Here is a 22,934-nt window from a genome sequence, read left to right as displayed (position 1 = left end):
GTGTTAATGTTTCCAAGCCTAAATTTACCTCCAGGTGATTAGAGAAGAAATACTTCCTCATCTTCCTCATAGGATCTGCGTTTTTTGTATTCATAACACATCATGGAAGGATTTTACTGTTTCAGTCAACATTTTGGTCTTTGGAATCATTGTTGCAGTTGTATAGACATGGTGGGAATATTTCTTCAAAAAGAGCTGCTGGGGCCCAGTGTGAATTATCTTAGGCAATGGCATTTCGGTGTAAATAGTCACTTCAGTACAGTAACTTTAAACACCCCCATTGTCATTGTTTACCTTTGACAAACAGAAGGAGGGCCCAGCCAAATCCTTCTCCAGAGGTGAGAGTTGGGGTGCAAACCTCACACCCACTGAGAGGAATTGAACAACAAAGACTTCCAGGCAGGTTTAGGCATCTTTGTACATAAGGCTCTAAAGGAGTTCCTTCTATTATACCAAAAGGGCAGCTGGGTGGCACAGTGGCTTCAGCACTGGCCTTGGAGTCAGTAGGGCAGGAGTTTGAATCCAGTCTTAGATACTTTCTTCTTACTAGCTGTGTGACTTTGGATAAGTCATTTAACCCTGATTGCCTTGTATCCAGGGCCATCTCCAGTCATCCTGATTCATATCTGCCACTGGACCCAGACGGCTCTGGAGGAGAAAGTGAGGCTGGTGACTTAGCATAGCCCTCCCCCCAAATCCAATTCATGTGCTTGTCAGACTTCACCTCCCCTGATGTCATGGTCTTCTTTTTTTTTTTTTGCAAGGGAAACGGGGTTAAGTGGCTTGCCCAAGGCCACACAGCTAGGTAATTATTAAGTGTCCGAGACCGGATTTGAACCCAGGTACTCCTGACTCCAGGGCTGGTGCTTTATCCACTATGCCACCTAGCCACCCCCATGGTCTTCTTCAAGAACAAATGTCATCGAAGTCATAAAGCTCCTCACTAGACTTAGGGGATGATGTTACTGAGGTCAGGGCATTGCATAGAGGTCCTGTGCGTGTTATTCAGGTCAGTAAGCTTCCATCAGTTTCCTGGGCCCTGGCTGTACTCATCATCCCTGGTCATTAGTTTCATCCTTCCAGGTTGCTGAGTTACTCCTGGAAGGTTTACTGGTTGTTTCATTTTAATTACCTTTTCCACCTTCAACCCCAGGAAAAAAAACCCCAACAAAAAACTAACATGGAAAACCTCAGAATCCACAGTTATGGATGTCAGAATTTCATAGTATTTTCCAGAAAACTAAGACAGCCACTGTTTTAAACTTAGTGATCTGGTACTTGGAATTAGGTGACTAGTTGGGGTTTGCATAAATTAATAATCATTGTGCTTGCAAATTCATAAAGGCTTTAAAAGAGACCAAGCAGTGGTCCAAGAGAAACGTCACAACCCAAAGAAAATGCTGTGTTGTGTCTGTGTCATTTCTGTCGGTTTCATTTGTCAAAAAACAAACTTATCAGTTTAACAGAGCAGGTGAACTCCCAGAAGTTAGGAGCAACAACCAGGAGCCTGTGATCCTCCTGTCGATGGAACTTTAGTCCAATGCCTCTTGATTGGACAGCTAGTTGACTGACTCAACAGAGCTCCTGAGAGAATCATGTTAGGAAGGTGCCTTATCTCAGTCATTGAACCTCTGTGATTTCAGTTTATTAATCTGCTCAAAGGAAGGTTGGATTGGATGATCTTTTTCCAGTCTCTAACAATTTCTTGATCTTTGTTTGAACTTGCCTTCTTCCTCTATAGACCTCTGGTGTTAAACTTAACTCAAAACAAAATTGGACATAAAAATTCCTGGGGACCACATATTGACTTAGAAAGTCAGACAAGTTTATAAATTTATTTTGTGTTAAAATATGAATACAGTAAAAATCTGATAAAAACTACATTTTCATTTAGTTTGGGATCATATTTGGACAATTTTGGACCACATGTGGCCTACTGGCTTCATATTGGACACCTCAGGTCCCGTACATGCCTTTTTTGTTGAATGACTGAATGAAGAAATGAGGAAAATTCTTATAATCCAAGGTTTCTCTTTAATTAATAACCACTATTCCATGAGTGCTGACAATGTCAATTAAACTACCTCTTCTGTAATGTAAAATAAAACACACATTATGTACAATGTCATTCTTACCATAATGAGCTATAATGCTGAATAACTTGAACCGGTGGCTAAATGGTCTCATAATCTGTCAATTACATCTAATTAAACTTTCCTATTTGCATTATCATGTAATTACTGGTGCTTGCTGGAGACAATTTAGGACATTTTTTTAACTTCAGGTTCTCTTTCCAGATCTTGCCTTTCCAACAGACTCCAATTTCCACGTGTTTACATTGCTTTTAACTATCTATTTCATTTTAAAAACACTTGAGAAGCCAAAGCACAGACATGCAGTTGTAGCTCCTTGCTGTTCATTATCCTCCCAAGAGGGAGGGGGTATTTTGTTTACTCTTAAACAAGAATATTTTATTAATGTATAAAAAAACATTATTTGCACAAAATGAGAATAAATAAATTAATTTTAAAAAAGAAAGAAAATGACAGGGAAAAAAAGAGGAAATGATTAGGAAGGAAATGTGACCATCGGCCACTATCGTAGTTAGGGGCCCAGTCAATAATTCTAAGCACTAATGACTGTAGTCCCATAGATTATAGAGGAAGTCTAGGTTTATCAGCAGCAGATGCCCATTTCTAAGTTAATCACTACATCTTCTGTAGCAATGTTTCCAGGCAAAGTTAGCTACAGTTTTCCTAGGAGAAAAGTCAATAATTACTGAGCAATTATGGGTGAATACAATGAGTAATTTATGTCTCCAGTGAATATGTCTTTTTCTTCCATCTGGGGGCCTACTTGCTTCCCCTATGACATTCTGCTTCCCCTATGGACATTCTGGATCAGTTTCCACAAGAGAATCATGCTCTTAGTAGGTGGTGAAAAAAGAGGTCCTGTTCTTGAGAAACTGGCCATCACAGCCATGTAGTTCTTAAACTGGAAGGGATCCCGGAGACCATGGAGTCCCAAGAGGTCTTCACTTCTTTTTTTTTTAATGTATGTGGCAGACAGGCAAAGTCTATGGATTCTATCTCAGAAGAATGTTTTTAAATGTATTAAATAAAATATGTAGGATTACAAAGGAAACCAAGTACATTGAAATAGAGTAGTCAATATATATGTGTATATATATATATATATATATATATATATATATTATATATATATGTGTGTGTGTGTGTATATATATAAAACAAATTCATGTGCCCCAGGTTAGGAAGCCCAATCTAGTCCAAACGTTTCATTTTAGAGATAAGGAAACGTATCCAGAAAGAGATCAAGTGATTCTACTCAAGAGCCAGTGTTTTTTTCCTACTATGCCATTCTGTATCATTCATCAAGGGTTGAACAGAAAATGACCATTTCAACTCTGCTATTGACAGTCATGTGGCTATGGGCAAATTTCTTAACTCTATTGAGCCCTAGTTCCTTTATCTACCAAAATGGGATTATTTTTCCTACTTTTGCCGTGGGGTTGTTGTGTGGCCGAAATGAGATGATCTATGTAAAGAGTTCTATACCTTAAAGTACCTTATAACAGGAGCATAGGTGATGAGGAATAATGGAAAAAGTGCCAGATGGAATCAGAAAATTTGCATTCTAGTCTAAGCTCTGCCAATGAACATTTCTGTGGCATTTAGTCACCTCTGGTCTTTCAACCTTGGTTTTCTCATCCTGAAGAAGGGTGATCTCTTAAGACTTCTCCAGTGGCTAGGTGGTGTAGTGGATAAAGCAATGGCCCTGGAGTCAGAGTACCTGGGTTCAAATCCAGTCTCAGACACTTAATAATTACCTAGCTGTGTGGCCTTTGGGCAAACCACTTAACCCCATTTGCCTTGCAAAAACCTAAAAAAAAAAAGCATTGGGGTTGGCCAGACCTCTCCAGTTCTGATAGTCTACCATGGTTATTTTAAACCATAGCACCCTATATTATTGTTGTGTTGCTGCATTATTTCTTTCTAGGCATTATACTTTCAATTCAGTTAGTCTCCAATTCTGTGAGAACCAAAATACCTGTAGTTGTGTAAATTGGTCTTTCTAAAGCATAAGAGAACTGAGAGAACACAAATTAGCAAATAATCAAACCAGTTCTTCCATAAAAATCATTCTTTTTTTTTAAGTTTATTGATGCCTTTGATTTTTCACAACATAGTCATTTCCTGGGATAGATCTCTACCCCTTCCACAAAACCCTCATTGTTATAACAAAGAAAAACACAAGCAAAATCACCAACACAGTGAACATTTCTGATAAGCATATACAACATTTCACATCCATATTAGTATTAGGTGATCTACAGGTAACTGGGATAACCCAGTTATGAGACTTTGAACTTGCTACAGGGAAAGAAGATTCTGGAGGAGAAAGCCAAGCTCTGGGGGAAAAGTTCTTTCTTAATACAATAGCACAAATTATTTATGTTGGGTGCAGCTGTAGACTACTAAACAGTGGTCACCAGCTTCACCCTTCCTTTCAGTCTTACTAAAATGAAACTATAGGAATATGCATGGTTGGTGCTAGTTCCTAAAACCATGATGAGTATTGGAAGGAATTTTCTCACTTTAAACCAGAGAGCCATTCTCCAGGAATCAGTTGCTGGTATAGAATTAAAATAGCTTAAAAGACAAACTTGACTTTAGGACTGTAACTGGCTAGCTGAGTAAGACTGGGAATCTGAGTCAGAAAGCAGAGATGAGAAGGACAGTTACAGGCATGGGAGACAGCCAGCTTAAATGAGATGGATGGTCTGATTCAAGACGAGTCATGAGGCCAGTGGCACTGGATCAAAAAGTACTTGGGGAGGGAGGGAATAAGGTCCAAGAAGACGGGAAAGGTAAGAAAATTTTATGAAGGGCATTGAAAAGCAAGCAGAGGATTTCAGATTTGATCTTGGAGGCAATCAATGGAACTTATCGAATAGGTGAGGGGGCAACAGACTTGGGTTTTCACATGTGTCTCAGTGTGTCTGAGAGGAATTTTCTTTGTTACTCTGTTAGTCTATTGTGATTAAATGTCTAGCTTTGAATTGATTTGCTTTCTGATTTTGTCTGGGAAAAGAGAAATATTGGGAAAGCTTGTAAACTATGATTTTGAGTGGATACTGATCCAAATTGCAACTTGAACCTGAATATCATTATCAGTGACTCATGGACTTAGGGGAAGCATGGACAACATTCATCTCTAAGAGCTAAAGAAAAAGATGGGGTATAGAGATTAAAACAAAATAGAAAGACATAAATCTATCAGTTCATATTTATTTTTTTTCCCATTTTAAAGCAGCTTCTAGTTTTCTTTTACTTATAAAATTAGAGGCAACGTGGCCTAATAGATAGATGGCTGGGCTTGGGTCAGGAAGAGCCAGATGGATATCAGCAAGCTATGTAATTCTGTACAAGTTACTTGTCCTTCAGTGATTCAACTCTCGGAGGCCACAAAATGCAGAATAGTTGCCAGTTTGCAAAGAGAGAGGAAATTTCCTCAGTAAAGGCTCTCAGTACTCATGAAATCACAAACCGAAAAGAGTGTTACTATCTTAAGACTTATTTACTTTTCTAGGCCACTTAATACTTGTTTTATTCCAGTGTTTGGCAATCCAACCTATTCTCTTGGCCAGTAGATATCTAAATTAATAATCAGAATCATTCTACCCACTTTATTATAGATTTATAAAAGTAAGGACATTCAATAATAAAAGGTTTTGCAGACACTTGGACCACTTATTAGAGGAATGGTATGAAGTGACTCTTGGCCCATCTAGAGATTATCTTGGTTAGCTCTCAGTCCTATTTGCTCTTTTAGGAAGAACAGAAGAAAATGGAGGCTTGTGTCTTCACCATGACTCATCTTTAGTTAATCAACAGTATTTGGTTCTCTGCTGATTTTGGGGGGAGCATATACGCAAAAAAAGAGTGAAAATGGTTCTGGTGCACACGGAGTTTACATTCTTATGGGGAAAGATAACATGTATATAAATAGATACACAGAAGACACATAGAGAGTAGATGGAAAAATAATTTTAGAGGGAAAGGCAGGCCTAACTGGGGGGCACTGGGAAAGCTTCCATCAGAAAATGGCTGTATTCAACTAATTCAGTAAATGTGCATTGGTATGTTGCTTATCTGCCAGTTTTAAATTCATTTCACATACTCCTGTTGGTGTTCATGATAATCACATATTCATATATTCCAGTTTCTTTTCTTTGTGCCTATCCTTTCATGTGGAATGCTCATTCCCCTATTTGGACTACATGGTTTCTCAGCTCTCTTTCATCTGTGATACTATATATAATATTGCATAATGGTCTCTCCTTTCTCTAAAGTATCCATAGTTACTTTATATCTAAACTACCTCTCCCCCCATTCTGATTCATGCAATGTTACCATTATAAAGTAGATTCTTTTTTTATTAAAGATTTTATTTATTTTGAGTTTTACAATTCCCCCCCATCTTATTTCCCTCTCCCTGCCCCCATTCCCCCACGGAAAGCAATCTGTCAGTCTTTACTTTATTTCCATGTTGTACATTGATCCAAATTGAGTGTGATGAGACAGAATTCATATCCTTAAGGAAGAGACAAGAAGTATAAGAGGTAACAAGATCAGACAATAAGATATCTAGTTTTTTTTTCCTTAATTAAAGGGAATGGTCCTTGAACTTTGTTCAAAATCCATAATTCTTTCTCTGGATACAGATGGTATTCTCCATTGCAGACAGCCCCAAATTGTCCCTGATTGTTGCACTGATGGAATGAGCAAGTCCATCAAGGTTGATCATCACCCCCATGTTGCTGTTAGGGTATACAGTGTTTTTCTGGTTCTGCTCATCTCGCTCAGCATCAGTTCATGCAAATCTCTCCAGGCTTCCCTGAATTCCCATCCCTCCTGGTTTCTAATAGAACAATAGTGTTCCATGACATACATATACCATAGTTTGCTAAGCCATTCCCCAATTGAAGGACATTTACTTGATTTCCAATTCTTTGCCACCACAAACAGAGCTGCTATGAATATTTTTGTACAAGTGATATTTTTACCCTTTTTCATTATTTCTTCAGGGTATAGACCCAGTAGTAGTATTGCTGGACCAAAGGGTAAAGTAGATTTTCCCTTCAGTTTTATAACTTGGTCCAGATACTTGGTGAACTTTTAGTTCTTTCTTAAATGGGCCACTTTTTCATTTCTGTAATTTAAAAACAATTGAACAAGACAGAATATCTGTTTTTAGGACAATACAATGGTTTTCTTATAGGAATAATGAAGGGATCTTTCATTTCAGTCCTCAGAATAGTATTGTAGACAGGGAAAAATAGTTACATTAATATCTTATTAGCAAACGTGATAATCTCTTCCCTCAAGGAACTTATATGTTAGAATGTAAAAAATAAAAGAGGGGAGTAGGATAATCCCTAGAAGATATGCTATTCAGGTCTGAAAAGTCAGAACTAGAACCATAACCCAGAGCCAAAGCAGGTTGGTCCCCAAAATGGAGGCTTCTGCGCTCCCAATTCACCAGTGGGATAAGGATATCCGCATGGGTAGGACCTGGAGGGTCAAAGAGTTGAAAGAAATTCCAGAGTGAAACTGGCTGAAGTTTGGTAGCAAAGCCTGGAGTCAGAACCTGAGCCAAGAAAGCTCCTTACCATTTATTCTTTGAGGCCTTAGTCATTATCATTATGTCATTATTTGAGGCTTAACCATTCTTTCCCAGCATTCAGTCCAAATTTTATTCATCTTTCAGTTTACATTGTTATGGACGTGTTTGCTGTTTTCTTTGTTCTGCTCACTTCACATCTACTCAATTCATAGAAGTAGTCTTCATTTTCATAGTTTGAAGAACTCCATTACAGTCACAAACCACAATTTGTTTAAGTCATTCCACAAATGATACACATGAGCTTAGTTTCCAGGTCTTTGGTACCGTAAGAAGCACTGCTATCTTTAAGTGCCTTGAGGTATGTGCCTAGCAGAGGGGTCTCAGGGTTGAAGAATGAACATTTTAGTTACTTTCTTAGCAGCATGCTTTCTATTAGAGTTGGACCAATTCACAGCTCCACTAACACAGTATTAAAAATTGCATTGAATGGTCAAAGATTACGAATAGGCAGTTTTCAAATGAGGAAGTCAAAGCTTTCAATAATCATATGGAAAGTGTTCTAAATCAGTAATAGAGAAGTACAAATCAAAGAAGTCTTGAGGTTTTTACCTTAGATCCATCAGGCTAGCAAAGCCAACAACCCCTCCAACTACAAACATGGGAGGATTATGGGAAAACAGGCACTATGGTGTTTGTACTCTTGGTGGAGACATGAATTGGTGCAGTCTTTTTAGAAAATGATTTGAAACTATGCCCAAAAGTTATGCAGCTGTATATATATATATATATTATACATATATATGTATACAAGGAAATATATATATATATATATATATATATATATATACACACTCTTTTATCTATCTGTGCCACTGCTAAGCTTATATATAACTTCAAAGAGATTTTTTTTTTAAAAAATCAAAAGAAGGATCTCTATATACAACAATATTTATTGTTGTTACCTCTTTTGGTAGTAACCTCAAACTATAAAGAAGCTGACTTCTTATTGGCAAATGGCTAAACAAATTATAGTATATGAAGAGAATGAAATAGTATAATTCCAAAGGAAATGATGAAACGGACAGTTTCTGGAAAGACCTTTATGAACTGATACAAAATGAAGGGAGCAGAACAGGAAAACAATTTATCAATAACAACACTGGAAAGAAAAACAGCTTTACAAGAGGTTAGAATTCTGGCCACCACAATGTTTAATCATGAGTAGGAGATGAAATACACTACTCACCTCCTGCCAGAGACATGATGAACTTAAAAAGCAGAGACACCCATACATTTCCAGGCATGATTGATATGGAAATGTGTTTTGTTGGACTGTGTATTCATCCCTATGATGAGGGTTTTAGGTAGATGAGAGTTTTTATTGTTTAGCAGGGAAAGGGACATAATATACATTCATATAAGATAAACAAAACAAAAGTGTATTTTAGAAAAGAAAGTTTGGTTTAAGATAGTTTTTCTTTGAATACTCATAAGAATGGATGACTTAGCATAATTTTAGATGTGCTCTGTGATCACAGGAAGAGATTTGTCATACTTCTCCTAGAGCATTCTTAAAGTCAAGCCTTCCTGCTCCCTTTGTTTTTAATGTTTTCCTTCCATTAACTAGACTGTGCTCCACAAGTTGGGGGGGGGGTTTCTTTTTTTAGGAATTAAAGAATAAATTCCTAAGTTTGGTTTGAAAATTCACATTCCACCATTATGCTGTCTAAACCTCATCCAAGGACCAGGATATGTAAGATTTCTTCTCTCTTTTTTTTTTCTTAGAAAACACTCTTGGAACAGGCCATTCTGTGACTGGGCTGTTTTCTCCGGCATTAGATGTTATCTCTACCCTTCCTTTGGGGAATATTAATAATAGCAAGGCACAGCTGTAGCAAGAAAATAGTATACATTTGGAATTTGAGAAGATGAATTTGAATCCCTGCTCTGACCATAATGTTGAAGGTGCTGTAGAAATGTAAAATGTTGTCCTTTAACTCAAGATCTGGCACCCAAACTTTGGACTGGGCATTAATGTGAATAAAGGGACCCCAGCACCCTGACTAGTACTTAATGCAACAGTACATATCAAGTGCTGCCCAGTCTGTGTTTCACCCCACAGAAAATGCAAAACATCACAAAAAAACATAACAACCCATAGTGAGACCCACCTTCACCCTAGGGACCTATAAAGGTCTCTAGACTAATAGAACCACCCTGGAAGAGAAACATACTTGGGTTGTTAAGCAGGTAAGGGCTTTGATATTCTGGGGAGTTACTTCTTCACCCTAGGGATCTTGACAAGCCTCCAGTCTTATTGTACCACCCAAGGGCTCCCTGAATAGTCCCTTGACAGAAATAAATCTGGCAACTCCCCATCCATTAAACCTGCCCAGTCAGAGTCACTCCCAGGAATAGCACAGGGCGAAATCCAGTGTTTGTTTCTTCCACATGTTGGTGTGGTCCCTTCCTTCTCCAGATCCAGGGGCCCACATACTAGATCCTTGGCCCAGAAATTCTTGGAATTTCTCCAAAAGGCTGAGATTCAGGAACTCCCACCTCCCTGCCACCTCCCTTTCCCTTTTTCCCAGGACTATGTGACTGTGAGGTCATGTGCTACTGTGACCCCTCTGCCTCAAGCCACCATCAGCCCCCAACAGGCCTCTCCTGCTCCATCCCCATTCCAGTCCAGGCATTCTGGTTTCTGTTCTGCACTTAGGGTTCTCTCTGGATCTCTCTGAATAAACAGGCTCAGACCAAGCCCCTTAGTTCAGCTCCAGTACAAAGGGATGGCCCCCTTCCCATCTGGAGCCAAGCAATTAATCTTCAACTCTTTTTTTTTTTGGTTGTTGTTTTTTGCAAGATAATGGGGTTAAGTTACTTACCCAGGGTCATATAACTAGGTAATTATTAAGTGTCTGAGGTTGGATTTGAACTCAGGTCTTCCTGACTCCAGAGCCTTTTAATCTTCAGTTGTATTTCCCCACCAGGTGTGAATAAGTGTCCATGTTCTGGAGGTCCGGGTCGGTTTTAAATACCCCCCATGAAATGTCCACACCTTCCCTTAGGGAGATATCCCATCCTGAAACTTCACCAAATTGATCAGGAGAAATGATAACACCACATAAATGTGAAATTGTATCATGTATTGCCCTGGTTTTCCTCAAACAGCCCAGTAAATGAAAAACTCTGGAGTGAAGCTGGAACAGCAACCAAAACATTGTTAAGGCCCGAGAGATTATGTAAGGATACATATTATCAGTGAATTTTGTCGTGTTTATATCTTGGAGATGGTGAGTCACTGCAGGCCTAGCGGGGCCCCGGAGGGACTGAAAGTTTCAAAATCTGGATTCCTTCCTGCATCATCATGAAGTCTGTTTGGGCTTACTTGGTTTCCTCAGCATGTGCAGCCACCAAGTCATCTAAACCTTGGCAGGAAACCCAAGGAAAGATGGCCAGTTTTTCAAATTAGATGGTTATCTCTTTATTTTGCTTTACATATATCATTGGACACTGATTTTAGATTCAATTGTTTATCTAGTAGATGCTTAGTGAAGGAAAGAATTTTGAAAGTCCCAGATTCAAAGTCCACCTGTGTAGTTAGTTTTTAGTGCCTCAGTGTAAAAGAGTTTGATTCAAGGCTTTAGGAGCTCTTCATACACATCTATGATGCCATAACTTTCAAGATTTGTGTTCAAATCCCAGGTCTTCTCCTTGATGGTCAGGTGACCCTGGGCAAGTCACTGGATCCCTTTCAGCCCAGTTTCCTCACCTATAAATTGAAGCATTCTGACCCATATCTGAAGTAGTTCTATCCCCAGGATGTTACTAGCCTCAAAAATTAATAATGATAAAACATTCTGTAACCATAAAATACAATATAACTGTGAACCTGCTGTTAAATAGCAGGAGACCAAGTATCACGAGGGTGCCCACCCTGTTTCTAATCCAGTTACAGATGACTGCTAAGCCCCAAGGTCAATCAAACTCAAGATCACCAGGTGAAAATCCCAGTGTTTGCCCCTTTATATGTATGTATGTTTTGGGAAACTGGGAGTGGTGGGGTAGTGTTAGACCATCTTGAACCTTTTCAATTTTATATTATTTTTTAGTTAAGTCTCCAGTTTCAATCCATTCACAGATGACACAATTGCTTTTATGTGGTCAGTCTCCTACACTTAGCTCTGGGAAATGTTGATGCTTTTATCATGTTGAAATTGGAGAGCTGTTTTTTGGGTTTTAGTTTTAAAAATATGAACAATATGACTGCTTTGTTTCATTTACAGGGATCGGAGATTTTGTGGTTTTTGTTGTACATGCAAGGAAGCTCAGCCAGTCCTCAGAGGTTGATGACATAGTCCCTTAAACATCAGAATAATTTAAACGATTTTGTTCTGTTAGACTAGAAGGGGACTGAATGCAGTTTCCTCTTCTGTAAAATAAGAAGATTAGGCCAGTTGAGCCCCAAGCTTCCTTCTAGCTCTGAAGTCTTAGGATCTCATAGTTAGATCCAGTCAGGTTTCTGTCAGTTGCTCCTGCAACTTATAACCACAGTAAAAGCTTGGCTATGTATAATCCCCAGGGAACAAGACATTCTGAAGAAACTAATTTTCCAAACTGCTTTATACTTTTAAGACTTTTTAAAAAAAAAATTAACTGTCCTAGATAGAACTCTTTATACAATTCATTGTACAATTCCTTGCCTATTTAAACAGAGCATGCATACCATGAAATGAAAAAAGTCAGAGCCGCCAGGTTGGAATGCCAGTTCTGGTACCTATGTGACCTAGAACCAATCACTGGACTTTCCTGGGTCTTATCAGTGGTGAAAAGGTGTGTCCTATTTAATACATTTATATAGTAATTACAGGCACCATGCTAAGCACTTTAGACAACAACTTTGGGAGGTAGGTGCTGTTATGATCCCCATACAACAACTGAGGCAAACAGGGAGTAAGTGACTTGTCCAGTATCACACAATAAGTAAGTGTCAATGGCTGGATTTGAATTCAGGTCTTTCTGACTCTGGCTCCAATATCCTGAGCTACTTCTGTTATTTAGACTAAAGCCAGTCAGAAGGGGAAGAAATGATGAAATATAAAAAGAATCGAAAAGGAAATGTTATATACCTAAGAAAGGATCAGAGGCTTGCAGGGCTCAATTGAATATGAAGAAGGCTTCAGGGACCATGAACTTGCTCCAGGCTCTGACTCTAAACCATTCATCTACACAAAATGGAAGGGGAGTCTGGGAAGTCTAATTGAACTGGGTACCATATATAAAAGTGAAGTCCCTCACTAAGGAAGGCTAGGAAGTATTATTGAACTGGAAAAACTGGACTTCCTTAACATCCCTACCTGGATGTGATAAACCTCAGAGTTTTTAGCTAATCCTAGGTTGAGTTGTTTCCCTTATTGAAAAGAACACTGTAGGGAAGAGGGTGAAGGGTTCAGTTTTCCTTCAGAGAATTGAGCCCAAGGAGTCCAGTGGATTGACCTGTTCAGAAGCAACACCTCAGCTGATGAAGAGGCCATGACAGAACAACCTTCCTGAGAACAAGTCCATCTGAGCAGTAGAGTAACTTGGGAATTCATCCCTACAGGGAACTTTTTGAGGTCTCTCTAAGAGAAGAAAGGACATCATCACCTAGGAGTCATGTGTTGTCTATTCTGTGCTTTTGGTGGAAGAGTATGCAGGTTTAGGAGGAAGGAAATATTTTGTGGCCTTTTTGCTCCTGTGTAAATTGAATTAATCCTCTTGCTAAGAAATAACTAAGTGTACTGGCTCTTTGTTAAGAGAGAGCACACTGTTGGGAGCTTGTAAACCCTAGGGAATAGGTGATTACCTCTTAGAACTCTTGAGAGTTCTTCCCTCTGGGCATTATCAGTCTAGTACAAGTTATAGCGAATTCGAAGGGAGAGCTATGGTATGATGGGTTTGGATTAAATGGTTTCTGAGACCTCTTCTGTCTCCAGCTTTATAATCCTATGAACCTAAGATGAAACCATTTTGTGATAGTGTAGCTCATCAGTGCATTAATGTTCTCAGGGTTTTATCTGGAGCATGTCCCTGCTTTGTCAGTGGCTCCATTCTGATGCGATTTTGGATCTTTGGGGTCAGCTTTATAGGTTTTCTTCTCCTTCCATGAGTGTTGACTGTGAAAGCAATAATTTCCTCAAAACTATATTGTGATAGAAGATTAGTTTCCTTTAGAGAATATTAGGTTTCCTAACGAATCACCTTGCCTTATTAGTTAGAAATTAAGACTCCAAAGGTCTCTCTCTGTGTTAAGTATAATCCTAGGAGGACAATGGTCAAGTTACAAGGAAACTGTCCTCCCAGAAGGAGATAAGAGAAGAATTCAGGAAGAGATAACAAAGATGATAATCTTTGTGGAGTCCTCTATTGGGTAGCAATATTGTGCAACTTCTGTTTTTAGGCCACTAAGGATGGTTAATGATTTTTTTTTCCTTTTCTTTGTTTTTGGATAAATATGCCTGTGCCTTCCTCAGTTCCTGGTGACCTTGGGAATATCTCCATTTCCTATAGGTTTATTGGTAAATTCCAGAGAATAAAATTTCATGTCTAATCGATATTTTTCTGTTATATTATTTTAAACCTATATTCATTTTTAGTGTTCACTTGACTGACACCTTGGCAACATTTCTTCCTTCAGCGTCTTCCAGGAACTGGATAGCCAAGTGTGTTAGAATTATACAAACAAATATACATTGAGTCTGTAGAAGACTTCAACTATGATAAATGTGTGTCACAAAATTGAGTGATTCAGTGTTTGGGGTTTGGGGAGGGTTGTTTTATTTAATTATTGGTAGTCCAGGCTGCTTTCTGCTGCCAAGCTAAAGTCCATAGAATAACCCGATTTGCTTTTTCTATCAGTCCTTTCTTTCCAAATATCATCTATTGCCAGCCAGAGATTCTTGGATGGAAACGTGGTCAGTGCCACATTACAGAAGCTTCCGGAGGGAGCCTTCCTTTTCCTGTAGCCTTTTCTTTTATGGTACTGTTCAGTGCAGACTCCTGCTCCCTGGGAGAATTCAAAGCAGCCTTGGAACTGCTCTCTAACCTCGTTAGACAAAAACCCAGCAAGCCTGTGAGAGAAGGAAAGGGTGACTTGAAGAAAGTACCTTTTATGATGCTTGGATATTGAGATTCTCCCTCTATCTGACTCTTGCTGGCCTTTCCTGGGTTCCTATATTTTATGTTAAGCCTACTCTAACCCCTTTAGAAGCAGGTGCCCCCAATTCCCAGTGCTTTGGTGCCCCCAAACATGAATTCTGTCCCAGAGGTCTTAGCTGACTTTCTGCCAGAAGTTGTGACCCAGGGGACCTGGAAACTTGCCAATGTAGTTGAAAGTGCACACCAGCCACAAGGAGGAATTTTGGGATTCCTGAAAGATAGATGTTAGTCCCTCAACCTCATTCCCCCATTTCTCCCTTCTGTAGGGCCAGAGCAGGGTCAGGCAAGACCTGGCTGAGTCTGTTTCCTATCCCCAGCATTTAATGTCTGTGGAGTGATGTTTGTTTAAATCAATCTTTCGAATGAAGATGATAGAGTCCCTTCTCTGCCTCTCCATGGCAGTGGGACAAGATATTGAGGAGCATCATGGGTATCATGACCATCTGTGAGAGGACACTCTTGGAACAGAAGGAATATGGAAAGTGATGTTTAGCCCCAGGATGTGGTTCAGGTCATCTCTTTCCATTCTTTTATTTTCTTTTGTTTTCTCCCTCCCTTCCCCATCTAGAGAAAGTGGTTTTGGCTTCTCCCCTTTTAGGAATGAGAAAAGGGAAGATCAGGGAGCCAGGGACTTTGTACAGTTCTTTAATATTTAGAGGTTAAAGACGATCCAGTCCAATCCCCATTAGATGAGTGAAATATAAAGATGTCCAAAGCAGGGAAATATTCTATCCATTGTCATGCAAGGATATGACTGAAAAAGCCAGAACCTTCATCTTCTACCTCCCAAATCCAACTGCCTTTTCATTTTCCCAGTGTTATGTTATTTAAGCCATCCCATCTTCCTTGTCCCTGGAGTTAGTAAGCTTTCTGCTAGGAGACACCTGGATTTAGAGTGCCACCCCCACAGATGTAGAGCCCAATGACACAAAGAACTGGCAAGCTGTTCTTTTAACCTGAGGAAATGCCATTTGAGGGCTTCCTGTTTGTTTAAGGCCTGGGATTTGGTTTATTATAGTTACCACCAATGTCACTAGAATGCATCTTTGTTTAGTGGGAAGAGTGGCCCCTGACTTTGAAGACTTGGGAGTCTCTGCTTCTTGTTCAGCTAAGTCTTCTGGGCTGCTCTGCTTAAGCATTTGACACCAAACATTAGTCTGGTTCTCCTTTGAGCTGGGTCCTGCCCAAGCCCAAAGAAGCTTTTGCTATTGGATGTTGCCAGTGGTGGCCTCTTTTGTGCTGCTCTCACCTCCATTGGTTGGGAGTCCAGTACCATCTAAGGCAGCCCATTCCATTCTTAGACAGCTGCAATCATGAGGAAGTCTTCTCTTCCAGTGACATCTGCTTCTCCTTCATTGTTTCTAGTTCTGACCTGGGGCCAAGCAGGCCCCTTTTCTCCATTGCCCTTTAAATATTTCAAAGAGAAAAGTTCTGTCCTCATTCAAGTCTTTTCTTCCTTAGGAGGCTATACAGGGTGATTCCAAAATCTTAGAGTTGTTTTAAACTGGTAATATACTACTATGAGAGAAATCATTTAAATTTTTCTGCAGAATTTGGAGTAAGAGGAGTAATGAACATAGCCTAAGAGTTGAGGGAAAAGGCTTATTGGCTCCCAAGAAGTTTATTTCTTGCCTCCCTTTATCCCTTCCTAGACAAGGAACCTACCCTATACTTGATATTGTGCTTAAGCCCTGACCAGTATTTAAGAAAGCAGATGGTGGAATCTCAGAGTTATTCCAGAATGCCTTGTCTCCAGTATAATTACTTAGGCATTTTCCTTCCTCTCTACACTACTATTCTTTTGAATAGAATTATACATATTAACTGTTTCTTAAATCAACACACTGTTTCCTTTCAAAGGCTTCTGATTACATATGGATTAGAAGTAGACTTTAGCCCCAGGATGTTATATCACAAATTTACCCATTTTTATCCTCTTAAGTCTTTCATTTTTGGAAGCCCTTTTCATTTTAAATTCATCAACAACAGAAATAATGAAATGTAATCTAAACAGCTTTTTATGACATTTAAGAATAGTGCTTTTGTTCCTTGACTAAAAAAAATATAAGGAGATATGAGAAAGATGTTCTAGTTAGAATGGATGGCTGAGCTAACGAAGGGAAGGCAGAAACTAAAAGATAAAAAGAAGGCGGCACTTGTACATTTAATTGCAGAAAAGAGCTTAACGGCCTCTGAAGCCAGATCAAATCCTTATACCTGTAACCTTTGGCAAGTCATTTCCTCCCTCTACCCCAGTTTCTTTATTTGTAAAATGGGTTGACTTAGATGGCCTCTGAGGCCCCTCTCTAGAGCTATAATCCTATGATCCACTGTATGGAAGTGTTTTGTGTCTCATTCTTGAAAACAGGAATTCATTCCCAGGTTTGGAACACAACAACCATTGTTTTCTCATTGCTTATGGAGATAGTTTGGTCTAGAGTCAAGGGTACCAGTTTTGAAGCTGATTTGAGCATCTTGGGAGCCCTACCTTTTTCAAAGACCTATCCCATCACTCTAAACTTAGAATTGTCACAAAACTCAAGGTTGATAGTCTAGCAACTCACCTTCATGACCCTCCTTCTTGTAGAACCTGCCAGTTTTTATGACTCAAAATCCCAGTGAAGGCAAAGGTCTGGCTTTGCTCCTCTCCACATCATGGTTCTATGCCTCAGTGCTCCTAATTTCTACCTCTCATAATTCTTCCTTGTGGCTCTGAAACTCTCTCACTACTCTATTGCTCTGACTAAAATCCCTTTCTTTTGAGATTGCTGCTAATGATGCTACTTTCCTTTGTGATCTGCCATCAGCTGCTTCCTTCCTTTACTCTCTTGGAATAAGTTTAATGTTTTTGTCTTTCATTTTTCAAAGAAGACCACAATATCAGGGAGGTGATGCCTGACAAGCATGTGAATTGGATTTGAGTGAGGGGGCTACTGTGGATAGAACACTGGCCTTGGAGTTAGAAGGAAGGAGTTCAAACCAGGCCTCAGACACTTGATACCGACTAGCTGTATGACCTTGGACAAATCACTTAACCCAGATTGCCTCATCCAAGGCCACCTCCAATTGTCCCGATTCATGGCTGGCCACTGAGCCCAGATGGCTGGGGAGGAGAAAGCGAGGCTGGTAACTTAGAACAACACCCCAATTCATGTGCTTGTCATGGCATCACTTCCCCTGATGTCACAGTCTTCTTCTAGAATGAAGGACAAACATCATCAGGCCCCAACTAAATAGCTATCAAGACCTGAAAATTTGCTTTACTCAGTTAAGAGTCCTCATCCTTATATCTAGGTGAATTAAGGTTCCTTAATTCTCTTTTTCTATTTCCTGATTTTCGTTGAGGGCATTGTACTCCCTTCCCATCTTCGCACTGTCACCATAGTAAGTCTCTGGTCATTGCTTCAAGACTCCACTATGTCTCAAAAAGGCACTAGGAGAGGAATTCTTCACTATTGTAGGGTAGAACATTGAGAGTCTCATGAAGTCTATGGATCCTTTCCCTATTTTAAGTGAATAAAATAAAATGCATAGGATTACAAAAGAAATAGATATTGAATAAAAATGTATTTTTAACTCTTACCCCCTCCAAAAAAAACTCACTACACTAAAGAATCTGGTTAGCCATTTCCACCACACATTCCTGCCCCCCCAGAAGAGGTCCCATTCCTATTACAGTCCATTTGGAGAAAGAGAGAGAGAAACAGAGAGAGACAGAGAGAGAGAGAGAGAGAGACAGAGACAGAGACAGAGATAGAGAGAAAAGGAGACAGACAGACAGAGAGACAGAGAGAGATGAGACAGAGAGAGACAGAGAAAAGGAGACAGAGAGAGTGACAGAGAGAGAGTGACAGAGAGAGAGAGAGAGAGAGAGAGAGACAAAGACAGAGAGAGAGATTCACAAGTGAAAAGCTAACTATATACAAGTTATAATGTTATAAAAGCTTTTTAGTAGCTTTTACATTTCATGTATCCCTTCTTCATTCATTCATTGCATACGAATGTCCCAGGACAGTGAAATACTAAAATACGAATGATCAATGAAGATGAGAGAGCTCAGAAAAATGAGTGGTATCACCTTGAACAGGTTGGGCAGAGGAAGCTTCATGTAAGAGAAGTGACATGAACTCAGTCTGAATTTGAAACTGCTGGAAGCTTGGAGTTAGCATATTCCACTTATCTGGGCCACTCTCCCTCCATTAGGGTTGGCCCTTGTCCAACTTTCTGAGCTCCGATGAAAATAGCAAGGCCTCCGAGTTTTATTGGGCTGGAAAGCCATATTTGATTTTAAACTGTAATTAATCCCGCAGAGATTTGGAACATTGTCTTGTGAATTATTTATGATATATTCCAGTAAATGTTGAAGACGAGGGGTTCTAATTGCCAGATGAGGGAAATTTTTTTAATTTGAGGAAATAACCATCATGTAAGTTACATATCTAATCTTCCTTCATCCTTCACAATCCCCCTTCATCACCACATGTGGTAAGGAGGAGACCCTTGATCCTGAAGCTGGGGTGAAGATGAAGCCTTGGCAGGATCTCAGGTTTAGGCAGGTGTTTGAGAACCCATATTGCTAAGTCTAAGAAGGCTTTCAGCAGGTGGTGAGTCTGATCAGTCACAACTCATAAAGGCTGTCTCCTAGGGTGGAGTTTTTCCACCTGGTGATGCATGCACTCTCCTTGGAGAACATGAGATCCTCTAATGGGTCCTATAATGCAATGGCTAAAATTATTGGATTTTTCCAAATGCAGCTAATTACCCTATCAATCCACCTTTTTCAATGGAAAAAAAAATTTGACAAAGCAAATGGGTTCCAATGTGCAAAGGAAAAACCATTGACTTTGGAATTAGAGGACCTGGTTTCTTTCTCACTAATTTGCTGTGTGACCATGAGCAAGTCACTTTCAGTATCTCAGTGTCCTCATCTGTAAAATAAGGGTTTTGGACCAAATGACCTCTAAGGTCATCCCTTTTAGCTCTAAATGTTTGATCTTGTGACAGTAAATGCAGTTCAGGGATTATTTGACACAGTATGGGCAAAAGGTTGTATTTGACCAGTGCTAGGGAATACTCAAGACTCAGGTGACTTGTTATCTGCTTCAGATGCATTTTATTTTATTTTATTTTATTTTACTTCATGTTAGATTTTTGCAAGGCAAATGGGGTTAAGTGGCTTGCCCAAGACCACACAGCTAGGTGATTATTAAGTGTCTGAGGCTGGATTTGAACTCAGGTCCTCCTGATTCCAGGGCTGGTGTTCTAGCCACTGCACCACCTAGCTGACCCTTTCAGATGCATTTTAAACATTTTTTTATAAACTCCAAGATCAGTGGGTTTTATATGGGAGTTTAAAAATATCATCTTTTATAATCTATTACATTTCTTGACATCATTCATTTTGATAAGTACAAATAATTATATTATTCCCCAAAAACTAGTTTTCAAAAAATTAAGATAACATGAGAATAGTTATAGATTGTATTGAGAAATGTACAATAACCAAAATTAAATGGTGTTTTATCTTTATTGTAAAGGACTTTATCTATAAATATATGTTTTCAATTTTATGATTAGAAGTTGTTTGGTGTTTTAGAAATTGCAAGATATTTCTTATTTTGTTTGAAGAAAATACAAGATAAGGACTATTTGTATAGGTTATTTTACAGAAATGTAGCAAAGCATAACTTTATTTTTGGTTTGTTTTTGCAAGGCTATGGGGTTAAGTGACTTGCTCAAGATCATGCAGCTAGGTAATTATTAAGTGTCTGAGGCCAAATTTGAACCCACATACTCCTGACTCCAGGTCGGTGCTCTATTACCTGCACCACCTAGCTACCCCACAACTTTTTTTTTTTAATAGAAAGGTGGGGCATCATTACATAAAATTTGGAACCCATTGTAGGAGGACTTCTGTGAGTTGCGAGCTTTGTTGAGGAAGAGAATGTCCACAACAATGAAGTCAGAGATCCTTACCATGTCACCCACAGTTTCAACAGACTAGGAATGTCAGGCAAATTGATGTTGAAGGAAAATCCTCTTTGTCAGAAAGGTAAAGAGGAATTTAAACTCAGCATCATTGTTCCTTACTGAGGAAAGAAACTGTTAGAAATCTGTCCTTAAGCTGTAGATGATTTTTGCTTGTTACATAGCAAGGGCTATTTATTTAAGGTTAACTTTCTTCCTTGGCTAACTTGATCGGAACTTGGATTTAGGAGCGTGAGGTTTTCGGACACACCAGGAACTCTCCCAGCCAGAAATGGAGCCAAAAATGGGGTGGGAGGGAATTAGAGCTGTTGGGAGGCCAGCCCAACCTTTTCCATCTGCTGCTCTAGGACTGGCAAATTCCCCATCAGCCCCTAAGCACCAAGCAAGGATCTTGACAAGCCTTGAGAAGCGAGAGGGGGCTGCTGCCATCCAATACCAGCCCATGGTCCCCTGTGGCTGAAGGTCCATGAGCAACCTGCAGAGATGACAATGTTTAAAGTGTTGTCCACTTTGTTTTTTCAGGTTTATAAAGGAGAATTTCAGCTACCTGATTTCCTGAAAGACAAACCACAGGTACAGTATCCACTTCCCCTCTTTGATGTGTGACAAATGGATGCTGTGATCCCCCCCAGAGGTAATGCTAGATGTTGGTGGTGGAGCAACTGACCTTCTGCATGTAATCGCTTTGCTAATACAACCTCACCTGTGGTATCATTTGAGTTATTTCCTAGAGATCAATTTAATGGAAGGTTTTCTTATTTTTAACTCGATTTATGGAAGTATGCTCCTTCCATGAGCAAGTCCATATCCATCCACCCTAAGATGGGGAGAGAGATGGAGGCTGGAGTGACTGGCTGTAATCTAATACCTCTTGGCCCCTATTCTTCAGTGCTTAAGTGGAGCTATGATCTCATCTGTGCCACGCCCCTGGGAAGGATGTTCTGGCGGTGTGGAATAGAGGAAAGAGCTCAGGATTGGGAGTCCTGGATTCAAATTTCAGTTCTGACATTTCTTACTTTTGTTACCCTGAAAGTCTCTTCCCTTCTTGAAGCCTCAATTTCCACATCTGTAAAATGGGAAAAATTTTCAGCTACCTACCTCCCAGGATGGCTGTGGAATAACCTTGAAACTTCCTCATATTGTGACCTGCTGCTTCTGCTTCTGCTTCTACTTCCTCAGCCACTGCCACCATCATCACCCTCTACTCCCCAAACTGTTAGGGAAGATGTAGAGTTTGTCTCTTATCATGAGTCACTGCAAACTTCCATAGTTCCAACTCATACACTGGCCATATAACCAGGATTCGTGAATACTTCCCCAGATCCCCTCTCTGGGATGGACCAGTTCCATGGATGGGATGAATGGGTATCATGAATGGGTAAACCAGTGCTCTGTGTTGATGGTGAAGGCATCTCATTGAAATAGGTTTCTTTGCACAAGTCTTGGGGGCCAGGAGACTTCTGGCTTGAGTAGAACAAGGGGCTTTGTCCATGGAAAACTAACTTGCATATTTTCCAAAATTCTGCATAAAGTGGGGATTGATAGATTCATAGAGTTGGAGCTGGAGAGAAACTCAAATGGATCAATCCCTCCTTCCCTTCCATTTTACCAATGAGGAAAGAGAGGTCAAAAGAGGGAAGTGCTTGTCATAAGATCACACAGGTAGTGACAGCAGAAACTCGAACCCGGCACTCTGCTGGCATAATCTACCCCCTCTTCCAAAGGAACTGGCTTCAACAAGGAGAGTTTTCCAGGATGAAGCTTGCCTTCTCTAAGCACAGGTTACAGAGCCCTGACCTAGGAAGTTTTAATGATCTTCTAGCCATTTCTGACTGCACACATTCATTCACTAACCCTTTTTGTCCTTCACCATAGAAAATTTTGAAGCAGTCTGAAGTATATTTAATTAATCTCTTTAGCTCTAAGAATACTGTGTTGTGGGATCATTTGAAATGTTAAATTGATAAAAGAGGAAAAACTTTGAGATTTAATCACTGAACAAAAAAAAAGTTGTGTTTCTGCCTACTTTCAAATTCTATGACTAATAACAACAGGGGCAGCTCAGTGGTGCACCTCTAGACTTGGATAGAGACCTGGAT

At 39.6% G+C, this 22,934-nt stretch overlaps 1 protein-coding gene across 3 annotated transcripts in view; it reads left to right on the top strand.

Annotated features, from left to right (window-relative positions):
• TPST1 (tyrosylprotein sulfotransferase 1) overlaps positions 1 to 22,934 on the top strand; it is a 104,193-nt gene that overhangs the window by 69,577 nt on the left and 11,682 nt on the right. For all 3 annotated transcript variants that reach the window (XM_074189304.1, XM_074189303.1, XM_074189305.1), the window contains one exon: positions 21,358 to 21,408. In XM_074189304.1, the coding sequence (XP_074045405.1) occupies positions 21,358 to 21,408 (51 nt within the window). The remainder of the gene's footprint in view (positions 1 to 21,357; positions 21,409 to 22,934) is intronic.

Source organism: Macrotis lagotis, chromosome 5 (genome assembly GCF_037893015.1).
Source record: "Macrotis lagotis isolate mMagLag1 chromosome 5, bilby.v1.9.chrom.fasta, whole genome shotgun sequence".
NCBI classification, from domain to species: Eukaryota; Metazoa; Chordata; class Mammalia; order Peramelemorphia; family Peramelidae; genus Macrotis; species Macrotis lagotis.
The sequence above is the reverse complement of the archived record's forward strand: the minus strand, read 5'-3'. Positions and strand labels throughout refer to the sequence as shown.